This window comes from Dryobates pubescens, chromosome 6, assembly GCF_014839835.1.
Source record: "Dryobates pubescens isolate bDryPub1 chromosome 6, bDryPub1.pri, whole genome shotgun sequence".
Taxonomy (NCBI): Eukaryota; Metazoa; Chordata; class Aves; order Piciformes; family Picidae; genus Dryobates; species Dryobates pubescens.
The window spans coordinates 39,322,894-39,337,899 of record NC_071617.1 but is presented as its reverse complement, the minus strand read 5'-3'; the positions used below and the strand labels follow the sequence as shown (position 1 = coordinate 39,337,899).

Below are 15,006 nucleotides of genomic sequence, written 5' to 3'. Positions count from 1 at the left end.
AGCACATGTGGACAGTAAGATTCCAGAAAGTCATAAATGACAGTGAGGTTAGCAACCAATGTTGTTGGAATTTTTTCTTCTTTTCCCCCCTCTTGTTTAACTAGTTGACAGCACTAAAAGTTTCCACAGCTAATAGACAGACATTTTAACAGAAGCATCCAAGTATTCCAGTTCATTTCCAGTATGGGGAATTAAGAAGATATACCTCCTCACTTTGATTCTGTAAAACAAACTTGGTGTGTTAATTTGATCTTGAAACATCTGATAGTCTTGATACTAATTTAAGTGTACAGCTTTGCTATTTAAATAATTATTCTTAATTGCTACTTAGTTATAATTTTTTACCCATAGGGAGGTTAAAAACTTTCCATAGAAGCAGCATTGAGGTGTTGAATTGTATTTTATAAATAGCTCTGATGCCATACCTCATTAGTACTCTTAAAACCTTAGTGTAATTTTTAGTTTCCTTATCTGTCTCTTGCTCCATCTTAATAGTCAGGTAGAAAAACAACCAGTTTGGAGATTGATCAACAAAATGAAAGGCCAGCTTTCCTGAATCTGAATGCTACATCCAGGCCCTGCTTACTGCAGAGGTCAGGGAAGGTGGAAATAATACTGCAGGTCAACAAGGAGAAGTATGAAGCCACTGTTTAGACTACACTGACTAGAAAATCTAGATTAGAATTTCTACCACTTGTACAGATACAAGACAGAGTCAGGCACAGGTGACCAGACACACACCCCTTCATGCACAGGACCTGAGAGACCCATGATGGGAATGCCTAAGTGCCCCACAGGGAGCACCCAGATTTGCCTACCAGCTCGCAGCTTGCTAGGGCTGCAGCAGCCCCACAGCAACCTCAACGGGTCCCATCTTCTCTTAAAATACGTGCAGCACCACAGAGCTAAAACAATCCTCTACAGCTGGAACTGCTGAAGAGCAAAATAAGATATTTGGAAATGTAATCTCCTAACTCATAAAATTTGAACAGTTATTTTTGCTAGCCAATGCCTGCTCTTCAAACATCAGTCTTCCCTTTCCTGCATGCAAGCAAAAATCAAGTGTTTCTGGCACTGGCTATATGCTGCCCACATTGTAATGTGCTTCATAATATTTTGTAGCTACACAGAAGGAAAATATCACTTTACCACATGATTTGCTTGAGCTGTGTAGTCATCAATGGTATAGTAAGGAACAGATGAACTGGGAATTAGGAAATCGCTCAAGCGCTGATCTGAAGAAGGTCTTCCTGAACACAAAGTGGCCTCAAAACTTACAATCTATCACATTCAACATCAGGGTTATTAGATGGGGTATCATGAATACCAAAATACACTTCCCTGTTTGCTGGAGGTGGGGTGTTGGTTGGACTTCCCACTCCAGAATCAGGGCTTGGTGCAGGGTGCATTTCTCCTGCATACTTCTCTCCTTTCTGAGAGGGCTCTTGTTGTTTTTGCTTGAGGTTTTTGAACCGTTTTAGCTTCACAGGGTCCTTGACTTCCTTGGCACAATGGAACAAAATGAAAATGTCCCTCCGAAATTTAGAGCTCATTCCGAAGTAGATAATGGGGTTGTAGAAGCTGGCAGACTTAGCAAACAAACTGGCAAGGATGCTGGTAAGATTCGGCACAGGGTGCCCATAGGCAGACCATATAGAGATGACAGCATATGGTGACCATGCAATAATGAAGGCTGTGCAAATGACAATAGAAACCTAAAAGACAGAAGAAGAATAATCTTAGATCTATTCTAGAAGACTAAATCAGGGAAACAATAAATTAGAAATAGCAGCTTGCACACTTGGCTGGAAGGGAAGCATTCAAATTGTCCTGAGGGTATGGTTCACAGGAGAATACATGCAAGCAAAAAGTTTGCTTTGATGTGGCCAGGCAGACTTAGAGCTATATATGGAATTTTGCCACGGTGCTGTGCTTGAGCAGCGCCTCAGCTAACAGAATTAAAATAGCTACAGTCCTCTGTATGTTTATAGAAATTTAGGAGGGCTTGGGCAGACTTAAGACAGTGGTAAATCAATTGAAAGCTCCATTGTAACTTCTGTGTATGCTGTGAAGTAACCCAAGTTCTGAAAGAAAAGAGCACATGCCAAAGCAAAATTTGGGGCCGTACAATTCCATTTAGATTATTTTTCATCATGTGGCATAGCACCAATATTATCCAACTGGCAAGGCAGGAGTTTTAAACAAATCTCACATTCTTCACTGAGTTCAGACTTTGTCACTAGAGATTATAGAGAAATTAAATGTGACTGTTGCATTTTGTACTGTTCTGGCTGAGATAAATTTTTGGGACCACAGTTTTCACAAGACAAATCCCAAACAACACGAAATACACACTCACCCTGGTGACGTCACGCTCTATTCTCCTCTGTCTGTCTGTGGGATCACCCAGTCCTGTTAGTGCATGGCTTAGCTTGACAGTATTGATAATTGACACATATGAGAAGACCATGACTGTGACAGGTAGGAAAAAACAGCAGATGAAAATGGAGACAATGTAGGACTTGTAAATTGTAGAGAAGTTGGCTTTTGCCCAGTCTATCTCACATGTGCCATACATGCGATCTGGAAAGAAAAAATACGTTGGTAAGCATTTTTAGAACATTTTATCTGCTCTGGAGTGATTAATTTACCAGTTCAAATGCTGTATTTGTCTTCTTTTAAGCGATGAAGGATGGATTGAACTTTCTGATTTAATAAGAAGTGACATAATTTCCTACATAGAGAATTTTTCAAGATCAAGTAGACCGTAGCAAGTTTCAGCATATTATCATTCTGCCCAAACCATTACATAGTCTAAATCCATAAAGCACAAACTGTTGGGTGTGATACTTCATTAGGAAAAAAGGAGAGAGAGAGAGAGAGAAAAGAAAAAAGGTAGTAATTCATTAGGGTTTATATTCTTGAGTGTTATCTACTCTTATTTCAGTATTCAGTAGATATTCAGTATCACTAAGGTTGGAAGAGACCTCAAAGATCATAATCTACATTATATCTTCCTAACATGAGCACCATAACAGCCTAACAAGCAATTGCAAAGAGGCAGCATGTCATATATGAAAACTTCTTACACAGCAAAGCAGAAAATGAAAATATTGAGGGGTTTTGCTGGTACTTCTGCTGTAGCAAGAGCTGTGAAAGCATATTGATCAAAGATTATGGGAAAATTAAATACATTACTTAGAAAGACTTGAGACCTTTTGCTAAGTGCAAAGCATACAGTTCTGCAGCTGCCAAGGAGATGTATACAAAAGAATGAACAGCTGCCTGCTTTAGACCCTCTGATGTGTTGGCAAATGTGTCCTGGTAGAAAACTTGAGTTCAATAGCATTAGACGTTTTCTATAGATTGTGAATTGTTGATTTTTCTTTGTTAGTGGAAAAAGCTGTCTTTCCTGACAGCTGTGGCAGCATATTGAATTACAAATAAATGAAGCATGCACCAAAATTATGTAAGACAAGTATGAACAAGTTCTGGAGATGCAATGCAGGTAAAGCCTGCAAGATTTAGCAACAGGTCTCTCCCTGACATCGAATAATCATCCTGAAGAAAAAAAGATAAATCACTTAGTTCCTCACAGGTGATGAGTTTAGACAGGATGAATTAAAGGTGCAAAAGATTAAAATCTCTTTTATGATTCCCATCAAAAAGAGCTTAGTATTTTTATCACCTAAAGCTCGAGGTGTTGTTTGGATGTCTTCCTTGTCTTTTTTGTCAGTAGACCTCAAGATTCAAAAAGATAACCATAAACTTGGCTTAATTCCAAGTTTCTCATTCATGAAAACTTTTGACTGAAAAATGAAAGCAGCCTCCAGATGACATGAAAAGAAAATCCTGCAGATTTTATGTGAGTCAGAATTCAGAGCTGTATTTCCTCCTTCTGCAGTGACATGGGAAAGCAACATTTCAAAGGCAGTGGGGTCCTGGGGACCCCCGTATCTTCTGTGTGCAAGCAAGACGTCCGAGGCAGCCAGGTATAATGCACTGTAGTCTGCCTGCACCCACTTCCTTATGCTACAAATGAAGAGCTAATAAGATTAATGTAATAAGAAAATGCAGATTGCCAGAAAGTACACAGAAAATGACCACTTTGGCAAAACCAAGTTTGTGACATATCCAGAGTGCAAAAAACATGACATAAAATCAGAACAGTCAACTAACAGCTTGGTTTTGTCTTGAACAAGAAAAAACCATTGAGCCTAATATCCTGACAATATATTGGTTTCAGAAGGATAGACTTAATCAATCGTATAAATGGGTATTTTTCTCATGCCTGCACTTCAAGGGTCCAGAGACACCTCAAAGTTTATGCATTTGATAAGAAAGAGGACATATTCACAGAGCTGCTTTAATAGTTCCGCATAGATTTAATGACTCAAAGGATGCAGATGCCCACAGGATCCAGGCAGATAACTGCTAGACAATTTCAGTCACATGATTTCAGTTGTTAGTACTCCTGTATCATTACCATTGGGTCATAGACATTTGCTTTGTTGAATTTTAGAGACTTTGAGACAGTTTCTACAACTTTTCCCCACGAAGAAATTTTCTGGTGTGGGAATATCCCTCAGCCATTGCATCACTTCAGTATTCACTATTGAGGGTTTTTTCTTTCCCCCACTGCCCCTTCCTTATCTTGCACTCTTAATAACTTATTGAAGTGACAAACTTTCTGACATATTTTTCTTCCACTGATGAGTTAGCTTTCATATTTTCAATGAACTGTTTCCTTCTGGTTTGTCTTATTATAGTTTCAAGTTTAACTTGCTGGAACTTGTGTTCTTTTCTAGCTTCCTAATCTTGACAGTTTTTGATGGATGTCTTTTGATAGTTTTTTTTTATCTCATTGCTTAAGCATGATAAGTATTTCTGGCCTCTCTTTTTTTCATAGGCAATATGCACTTGGTCCAAGACTTTCCTGTGATACCTTAAAAAAAAACCCCTCTTTGTAGCTGATACCAAAGTAGGCAACACTCTGCATTTATGTTATGCATGATGAATTATTTTCTCAGTTCTACTGATAATTGATTTGGTTTATTGTAAACAGCAAGAAAGAAAGGTAAGTATCTTTGTTAAGTGGAGCAGTGGCAAATAAGTACAACTGAAAGCTACCTGTTACCTGTGTAACTGCCCCAGCCAAGTAATGGAGCTGCTGACCAGAAGAAAGCTGCTATCCAAATGAGAACCAGAGCCACAGTCATACTGCTGTTGCTGATGCAGTGACCTGCAATGGCATGGCTTAGTCAGAAAATCATATCTGGTAGGACAAACATATCTCTGAAATTTAAATGTACGCCTTTACCAACAGCTAATAAGGAAAAGATATCTATTTATATTATTAAAACAAAAAAATGCATATTCATAAGAAATTAATACATTTGAAAGCATCTGTCAGGCTTATGTTCAAGAACATTTGTGGACAGTGGAAATGATTGGCTTTTTAACAGGAGACACTGTGTTCATTGAGCACTGTATAATTTGCAAATTCTACCTTGGACTTAGGTTTTGCAGTTTTGTAAAAGGCAGGAAACAGTTATGTGTTAAGTTTTACACAGAAACAAACAAAGTAAGCCTAAATTCAGAGGATTTTCTTATTTATTTCCAGCTTTTCTGTGTTAAAAAAGGAGGATATACATTAGATACTGAAACTACATTAGGCATTCAATGCCAATTATTTAATCTGTCCTGCTGCTGCCATGCATTGTGGTTATTTTTCCTTTCATATGGGAAATACTTATGTATCCACCAATGTTTGTTCTGTAAGGTTATACTGGCTGCTTGCTAAGATTTCCTGAAGAGGCAAATATAAACTATGCTGACTTTCAGCTGAACACATGATGCAGTCTTGCAAAACAGAAACTTGGGTTTTAAATATGACTTCATAATATTCAATGAACATAAGATGTAGACTACATCACAGCCAAATTCTTGCAGCTCCAACAACAGTTTGTGTTGCAAATTAACGAGTCTATCATTACAACAAACTACAGAAGAAGTTCCTGTGGAAAAAAAGACCTCTCTGCATAAGTTCTTTTCACAGTCTACAGGCGACAGATGGAGTTCATCTGTCCCATAAGGGGACGAGAATCCTTGCACATGACTTGGCTGGGCTCATTGACAAGGCTTTAGACTAGTTTTAAAGGGGGATGGGGACATAGCTGGCCTTGCCACTGAGAACTCTGGGTGTATTAGCCCAACGCTTGCGGAGCAGCATGTTGGCATCTTCGATAACCGTAAGCTCTACCCGCCTCAAGGTTGAAAACTATGTACTCAACTCCCTCCCTGAAATGTTTATACACCAGTGCATGCAGCATGGGCAATAAACATGAGGATCTGGAGGCTGTTGTGCTACAGGGAAACTATGACATAGCAGCCATCACAGAAACCTGGTGGGATGGCTCCCACAACTGTAGTGCTGCAATCAATGGGTACCAACTTTTCAGAAGGGATAGGCAAGGAAGAAGAGGTGGTGGAGTGGCCCTCTATGTTAGGGAAACATATGAAACCATGTAAATTAATGAGGGTGATGATAGGGTTGAGTACTTATGGGTAAGAATCAGGAGTAAGGCCAGAAAGAATGACATTGTGGTGAGAATCTGTTATAGACCACCCAACCAGGATAAAGAGGTAGATAAGAATTTTTGTAAGCAGTTGAGAGAGGTCTCACAATTGCTACCCCTTTTTCTCATGGGAGACTTCAACTTCCTGGATGTCTGCTGGGAATACAGTACATCAGGGAGAGAACAGGCTTGGAGGTTCCTAGAGTGTGTGGAGGATAATTTCCTGACACAGCTGGTGATGGATCCAACCAGGGAAGGTGTCCTCCTGAACCTGCTTCTTGTGAACAGGCAAGAGCTTGTGGGGGAAGTAAAGGTTGAGTTCTCTATCCTCAGGACTCAGTGTTGGGACCATTTCTGTTTAACATCTTTATTGATGACCTCAATGAGTTAAAATATTATGTAGGTGTGGTAGTTTTAGGTTGTATCTTTAAAATTTTCCACAGATCTTGAACAGAAAGGGGTAAAATGTAAATAAATCACTATTGGGTGTAAAAAGGGAAATAATGGTAATTCTAAGCAGTTCCATTAGTGAGATAATGGACTTAAACTAGTTGTGCAAAGCACTCTTTCTCCTCGCTGCTTTGCTCTGGGAGAGACTAACTGGCTTTCTTGACCTTGACTGCACTGCTTTGTTGTGACTGGTATTAACAATTTCTCTGCTCTTTTCTCTTGTCCCTTTTGTGTACAGCGGGGCAAGGAGGGGGCAGGGAGGGAGAAGCCATTAGCTCCCCTAGTCTTTTGCCAGGGAGGTTCTTGTGCTGTTTATATATTGTAAATACCTGGACATATATGTAAATATTGTATATTTAGTAAATATTCATTGCATTCCATTGTAGATTGTAGTTTCGCTTGTAAATATAGCTTCATTTGCTTCCAACTGAGCTGGTCTGGCAAAATTTAATGTCGGAGGAATTTTCAACCCACCACAATAGGCCAGCCTTCCAAACCAAGGATCTTATCAATGACTGGAAACTTCCCGACCATCACCTCATAGAAGATGAAATGTGTTGCTTATAATGAGATCCATATAACAATGTGTTAATCAGTTAGGAGTCATTTAAGTTGCATTTTGACGACTACAGAGGATCAGCAGGACTTCTGGTGTCTTTGGCACAGGGGTGAATTTAACTAACCCATGATGATCAAAGTGTACTAGCAGTAATTTGGCTCCTGTTGGGGTTAACCCTGAAGGATTCTGTGCAAACATGTTTGTTATAGATATGACTGAGTTATGTTCTGATTTCCAGTGCATCTAATTTATGCTTAATACAGCCTGTGACTGAAAGAAATGCATCAGGTTTGATGAAGGCAGAACTGGACCTGCCTTTACTCCTTACCTCTCTCAGGATGGCAGCCCTTGATGTAGCGAGTCACACTGATTACTGTAAGGGTATTAATGCTAGCCAGGCCAAAGAGAAGTGTCAGGAAGCCATCAACCTGAAACACAAAGCAGTGCAGGTTGTTCTTTTACTGCAGAGAGCTATAGGGGAAAAGAACCTCAGGGGATTGCTCCCCTTGTTTTCATGTTGGTGTCCTTTAAAGTGTTTCCAGAAACCCCCCTAGCAGGGAAGTATAAAACGTCAGGTGCATTTATCTTCTATAGGATTGATCAGTGAGCAAGTACGTGTTCAAAAATTATGTAAGTGCTAGGACATGTACATAAAATAAGCAAGCAAACACAACCTTACGTCTATGCTTTCCCCAAATGACTCATCAAATGAAGCAGAAAAAGGTTGAACTGAAAAGAATAAAAGTGCTGAATAGGCGAAAATGCACCGGATGCTTAGGCAGATCAAACATACAAACTGAACCCAGGAAATTTAGGCCAAAGAGGGGAGAAAGTAGAAGGTTATGGTCTTGGTTGAGTGAGAAAAGCTTTCTAAATAAATTACAAAAACCCATCCACAGCTAAATTGTTCCAATAGATTAGTCAGCCAGTGCTGCTGATTGCTGGCTGTTAAGTCCTGATCCTCACCACCTCCCAGTGATGCAGGCAGAGCCGCACGGCACTGTAGGCTTCCACTGACGTCAATGTCTCAGCTGTATACGCACAGGATGGTTACAGCTCCGCTAGCTTTGCTTAATGATATAGGAAGGAAGTTGCTGCTGACTATAGTGGAGATAGATGTAGCCATCTGCTAGGGAGTACTATATGACTGGGAAGTGATCCAGATAAAAAGCTGAAGGCAGTCCTTTTTTTGAAAGCTTGCAACAATGTACCAGACTCGCCAGAGCGGAGGAGCTCTTGGAGGTGCCAGTTTTACACCAACTAAAGCCAGAATACTAAGCAAGTGCCTCTGGACTGTAACTTGGCATTCAAGTGGCAAAGTTATCAGCAGAAAGGCTATCATTATTCTACAGGAACAATCTCTTTGTGTGAATGGGCACAAGTCCCATGGAATTCAGTTTATCCCAACACTGAATCTGAGGCTTTAATTCAGGCTTAAAGCTGAGACCGTGGCAGATTGTCTAAATAAATTGGCTGAAGGATTAGGAAAGGGCTGCTTCATCATTTCTTTCACTAGTGCTTTTTGCTACCAATGCCCTTATATTGACTCCCTATACTTTTACAGACTCCCAACCTTTTAAATGCATGTAAGACTTGCTGTTACAACAATCTGCATCCACCTGTACTCCACTTAAAATCAGCTCATGATTGGTGTATAAATGCAACCATAGCTGCACCAGAAAACAGCCTTCCTTGGATGTCTCAGCTACTGGCTACAAGCTGCACTTGGCTGTATTTGGCCCACTGTATGCTGTGGAGAGCAGTAAAATATCTGATACTCAAACTTACTTTGCATGTCATTACCCTTATTATGCAAACAGTTGCCATGTCTCCATTTGCTCTGACAATGCTTCACAGATGCAGAAAACAACCTGGCTGAAGACTAATGAGAAACCAGGCTGCATAAGCTTAAGCAATTGTGTTAGTTATTACATTAGAAAAGAAGTGGTATTTCAGCACCAATGCAAATAAACACTTTGAAATTAAGTCTAAAGAACTGAGATAAAATAATAAAGTAGTAGGACAAGCTTCTTAGCATGTATGATAGCCCTCCTATGCTGAAACTGTTTTGAGTTTTTCTGAAATACACTGTTTTATCACGTGCAGATGTCACCATTATCCTCCCACAACCCCTCCCTGACATCAGACCAGAGAGACATTTATGTATAAAGTAATCAGCTCAGACAGTCATTGAGCACACTTACAAGGGAGGAAATGTCTAAAAATGCACTCTTGCCCTTTATAATTTAAGGTTAAATTGTTACAATAAGAAGAAAACAGTGAAAGAACTGTGTAGTGGCACCTTGCTAAAAAAATGCAGTCTTACCTATATCAGCATAGGTCATAGGACTGAGTCATTTTCAGTGCCATGTCTCATTTTCATACCATTTGATAGAAGCATTTCAGCAGATAGAAAAGTGGTTGCTTCTGCTAGTGTGGGACTATCATCAGAGATTTGACCAGACCCATACAGTTAGTAAATGGCTAAATCACAAAATTACACAGAATCACTATGGTTGGAAAAGACTTTCAAGATCATCAAGTCCAACTCTTACCTAACTCTACCAGTGCCATTACTACACCATATCCTTGAACACTGTATCTAGACTGCTTTTAAATACATCCAGGGATGATGATTCAACCACTTCCCTGGGCAGCTTGTTCCAGTGTTTTATAACCCTTTGGTATTGAATCTTTTCCTAATGTCTATCGTAGTATCATAGGGACACCCCACACTAGATCAGGCTGGCCAGAGCCTCATCCAGCCTGGTCTTAAACACCCCCAGGGACGGCGCCCCAACAACCTCCCTGGACAACCCATTCCAGGGCTTCACCACTCTCATGGTGAAGGACTTCCTCCTCACATCCAGCCTGAATCTCCCCACCTCCAGCTTCATTCCATTCCTCCTAGTCCTATCACTACCTGATATCCTGAACCTCCCCTGGCATGACTTGATGCCATTTCCTCTTGTCCTATCAGTTGTGCTGTGAGAAGAGACCAACACTCACCTCTCAATAGCCTTCTTTCAGATAGTTGTAGAGAGTGATAAGGTCTTCCATCAGCTTCCTTTTCTCCAGACTAAATAACCCCAGTTTGTTCAGCCTCCTCACAAGACTTTTCTCAAGACCCTTCACCAGCTTTGTTGTCCTCTGAAGCCACTCCAGAGCCTCAATAGTTCTCTTATACTGGGGCACCAAAACTGAACACAGTACTTAAGGTGTGGTCTCACCAGTGCTGAGTACAGGGGACAATCACCTCTCTAGTCCTGCTGGCCACACTATTCCTGATGCAGGCCAGGATACCGTTGCCTTCTCAGCCACCTGGACCAAGTGGCAGCATTCTTCCATGGGTGGCTGTGCTGTCACCGTGCCAGTCCCAGGCACAGAGGTTTAGATAGAAGTGACAGGGTGAAATGACAAGGTAGAGAAAGTGCTTTGCAATGAAATGAATAAAAGAGGAAAATGAAGTGGCTCTTAAGCTGCTGAACAGCCCATACAGAGGTCACAGTACCTGGAACATTAAAACATGAGAGAGCACCCAATAGTTAGGACTGCTTTGAGTGTAGGATCCTCAAACCAGTATGGAAGAGTGAGCTCTGGTACTTTTTCTACTCTTGAACAGACAACACCAACTGTTAGTAGCAACCAAAGTGATTGTTTGGAAATTAAAGAAGTCAGCATCAGAAAAACTGCTTTAGTATAGCCCCAACTTCTATATATAGAGACATTACCATGTATAGGTAACAAAAATACATGATATTCTCAATTTTCTGTGTATTTAAAGATATATGAAATGACAGCTAAGGAAATGTTAGAATAGGAAATAACATGTAATTACTTTGGAAGATTGATGCTTTTCCCATTTCCCAATCCTTGTTTTCCTTTTCCTGTATTCTATCCCTTAGCCAACTCCTTTCCTTCCACATTTACAGTATTTTCTCCATTACTGTGTAATGCAATTTCGTCCTTCCTGTTGTTAATTACAGTCAAATAGCAGCAGCTTTAACAGGTAATATTGAATTCTGACATAAATATGAAGTTGATTGTGTGGTAACTTTGATCCACTAGCTTACCTATTTATGTTAAGAAACTTGATTAGATTAGCAGTTTTAGAAGCTTTTCTCTCAGTGCTATACCAGTATTACTCCCTTGGCTATATAGATACTCACAGAACTTGCTCATTATCTTTATGCTGCCTGGAAGCTAAGAAACTACTGAAGAATGGGCTGTGTATTTTCTGTTTTGTATTTGTGTCTGATTATAAGTCTTACTAATGTTCTTGGGGTACTATTTACAACCCACAATGCATAGAGCTCCTACTGCATGGACAATTCATTTCTTAAGCTTTGCTTCCACATGGGGAAAATAGGGAATCCCCAGTGCACTATCAAATTGTTCTCTATGAGCTTGGGTGTGCCTCATTTTTACTACCTTTACTACTTATGCATCCCTATTGCATTCATAAGAGTTATCTTCATTTCAAGCAGTGGAAGACATAACCCAGTGTTCTTATTATTGGAGTAATCAAGGTTTAATGGCACAAAAGCAGACTGCCAAAACAGCTCTAACATTTCACTTTGGGCTGAAACACCCATCTCAGCATCCAGAAACGCTGCATCACTCCCTCCTCCGGTCAGCTGGTGAATCTGTTGCGATTTCCTGAGGACCATTTGTCTCCCTTCAGAAACACAATGCTTTATTTCTCTCTTCTATTAAATATGAGATAATGAATATGTAAAGAAAAAGATATCATTTAAACTGGGATTATTTTTTCCAATGTGTGTGTTTGAAGTCAGCACAATAAGCTCTCTCAGAATACTTTTTGAATACTGATCAGATTATTCCAAAATCGTAATGCAAATAGGTAACAGCAGTAAATCCTCTTCAAGAGACAAAAAAAGCACCTACTTCAATCTCTAAAAAGTTCTTTTGGAAAAACAATTGCAAGTGTCTTTGAATCGAGGATGTTTTAGAATGTAACAAGTTCTTAATGTTGGCAGTCAGAAAATATTCCACTTAGAGTCTGATGACACCAGTTTCCCCCTCCCTCCAATATGTCAATAACATGTCAACCAGACAGTAGTAACTCATCAGTCAAGTGGAAGGCTCATAATTAAAATCAGTATTCACAGAAGACTATTTAAATTCCCAGTGCACAGAGTTCCTAAAGCACTGAAAATGTTTCTTTAAGACTTATTGAAATAAGGAAAGCGGAAGAGACTTATTTACCTCAGTTTCCATCGTGTCTCTTGTGCAGCATTGCTCTGCTATGGCCTTTTAAGAGGTTTCAAGGGTAGCTCTTCATAGAGGTGGTTGCATTAACCCAAGCAATTATAGGCCTTTGACACAAATGGCACTTCATTTACTAATAATGAAAACTAGTGTGTTACAGGATTAGATAGCTTAACCCATTAAGTATTTTGCATTGTCCAAGTGATAAAAGCTTTCTGTTGAGGACACATATTTCGATGCCAAGAAAAATACCAATGCAAATTTAGCCTGTACAGTTATGTGTACAGGTATGTATTTATACTAACTACATAGTTAAATGTAAGAGTTTTGGATTTAATAATGCTAGGAAGCACAGAATAAATCTACTTGTCCACTTCAGTTATTTTAATTTTATATATTGGGTTAATCAAATGCAATTCAACACACACTTTCTTTGGGGTAGCTTTTAGCTGTTAGTGTTGTAGCTTTCTCAGCTGACAGTTTATACTCACAGTAGTACATGCCTCTATCAACAAGCATGATTATGAATGTAACAACCCCACTAAGTGCACATCATTTAACACAGACAGAAATTTATTTGAGAATTCCCCTGCACAGCCTCATCAAATTACAATCTTACTTTGAGTACCTAAACTCCACATGCTTAGAGGCACCTGCTTTCTAGCTCTGGTGTTTTGCCACATGAAAATGGCAGGTTTCACATCTCTCCTATCCACTCCTAAAGAATGAATGGGGGAAAAGCAACCAAGCATGTAGTTCATACTACCTGATAGTCCAGATGCAGTGGAAAGATTCCCACCCGCATGTTAAATGCTGTATTCCCATTGTCTTTCTGTGAGTTAGTGTACATGCAAATTGAAAAACACTGGAGATGCCAGAGGATTTCCCTCTGGGAACATCTGTGCTACACTGTGTAAAACTCTCTCCAGTAGGCCTGAGACAAAACTCTTCCCCACTTCAGTGATGTTAATTTAGAGCCTGTCTGTTGCTATCAGCACCGTTAATACAAACAAACAAATACACAGATAAAAGAATAAAACATCATCATGAGTATCCTGTCTTATCTTGACATTGTTACAGAAAGCAAGGCTTGGCTTTGTGGCATGTGGTGATCCTTCACCAATATCATCAGATGAAAGTTACCCTTTTATTTTGAAGATAAAGGGGAATTATATTTATATTTGCCTTTTCAGAATATCATCATAAACATTTCTGAAGGTTTACCCATGTCTCAAGGGAAGCAGAGGTTCCATGGGCTCTGCCAGGACAGCCCAGAGATTACAAGTGACCATCCACACTCTCTGAAGTTCAGTTGCCTGTGCTGTTTCCCAGCAAGAACAAATCTGCTTACATAGTCACCATCAGGTTAATACAAGGTCATGTCTGATTGCTGGCTGAATGCCTACCAGTGAATTTATCCTTCTGCTTGTAAAGCTCCTAGACACAAGGAGGGCAGGCCAGTGATGGTACCAGCTCAGCCATTAAGTGGCCAAGATAAGAACATGCTACATCCTTGAAAGCTTGGAAAAGCTGCATGATTACTAGGAGATCACCTCTTATGTTGATACTCTTAGCTCCTCTGGATACTGTACCAAAACAACCAGAGAAGCAGAAGATAACTGATTTACATCATAAAAATTCTTAGAGCCTAAAATAGGTATGGGCTATACGGGTTTTCATATCACAGCTGCGTGTGATAAGCTGGACCTGGCAGCTCCTAACAGGACAATCACATTAATTGCCAAGGTGCCTGAGTATCCCAGGGAGAGCCTAGAAGGAAGTGAAAAGATACAGGTTATTCCTGACCTCAATGAGCTATCTGTGAAGCCACCAAGTGCAATGTCATTCCTTTTGCAGGTTGTCAGATACAGCCCATTGTGAGCAACATTCTTCTTGTCATTGATTCAATCAGCACAGAATCAGGGTCAGGACCTGAATTGCTTCCTGTATGCCTGCAGCATACTTAGTCAATGGAATATAGATTTGTCAATTAGAAGATGAGTAAATGTGAGGTGGGACTATTTAATATACTTACAGATATTATCAGAGGGACTTTTAAGCTTTTATATATAATTTTGCATATAATAATTCTCATGGACACTTTGCTAGTGAGAGGATGTGGCACACAGGGAGAAAGCCAGAACAACACAGATTGTTCAGCCCACTGGTGAGAAATCTTTTATGATG

At 39.9% G+C, this 15,006-nt stretch overlaps 1 protein-coding gene across 1 annotated transcript in view; it reads right to left on the bottom strand.

Annotated features, from left to right (window-relative positions):
• Positions 1 to 400: 400 nt before the first annotated feature.
• Positions 401 to 15,006, bottom strand: part of LOC104310303 (opsin-5) — a 29,136-nt gene continuing 14,530 nt past the window's right edge. The window contains exons 3-6 of the mRNA XM_009911716.2: positions 7,916 to 8,015; positions 5,138 to 5,242; positions 2,360 to 2,583; positions 401 to 1,715 (exon numbers count right to left, since the gene is read on the bottom strand). Coding sequence (XP_009910018.1) covers positions 1,275 to 1,715; positions 2,360 to 2,583; positions 5,138 to 5,242; positions 7,916 to 8,015 — 870 coding nt within the window. The 3' untranslated portion in view covers positions 401 to 1,274. The remainder of the gene's footprint in view (positions 1,716 to 2,359; positions 2,584 to 5,137; positions 5,243 to 7,915; positions 8,016 to 15,006) is intronic.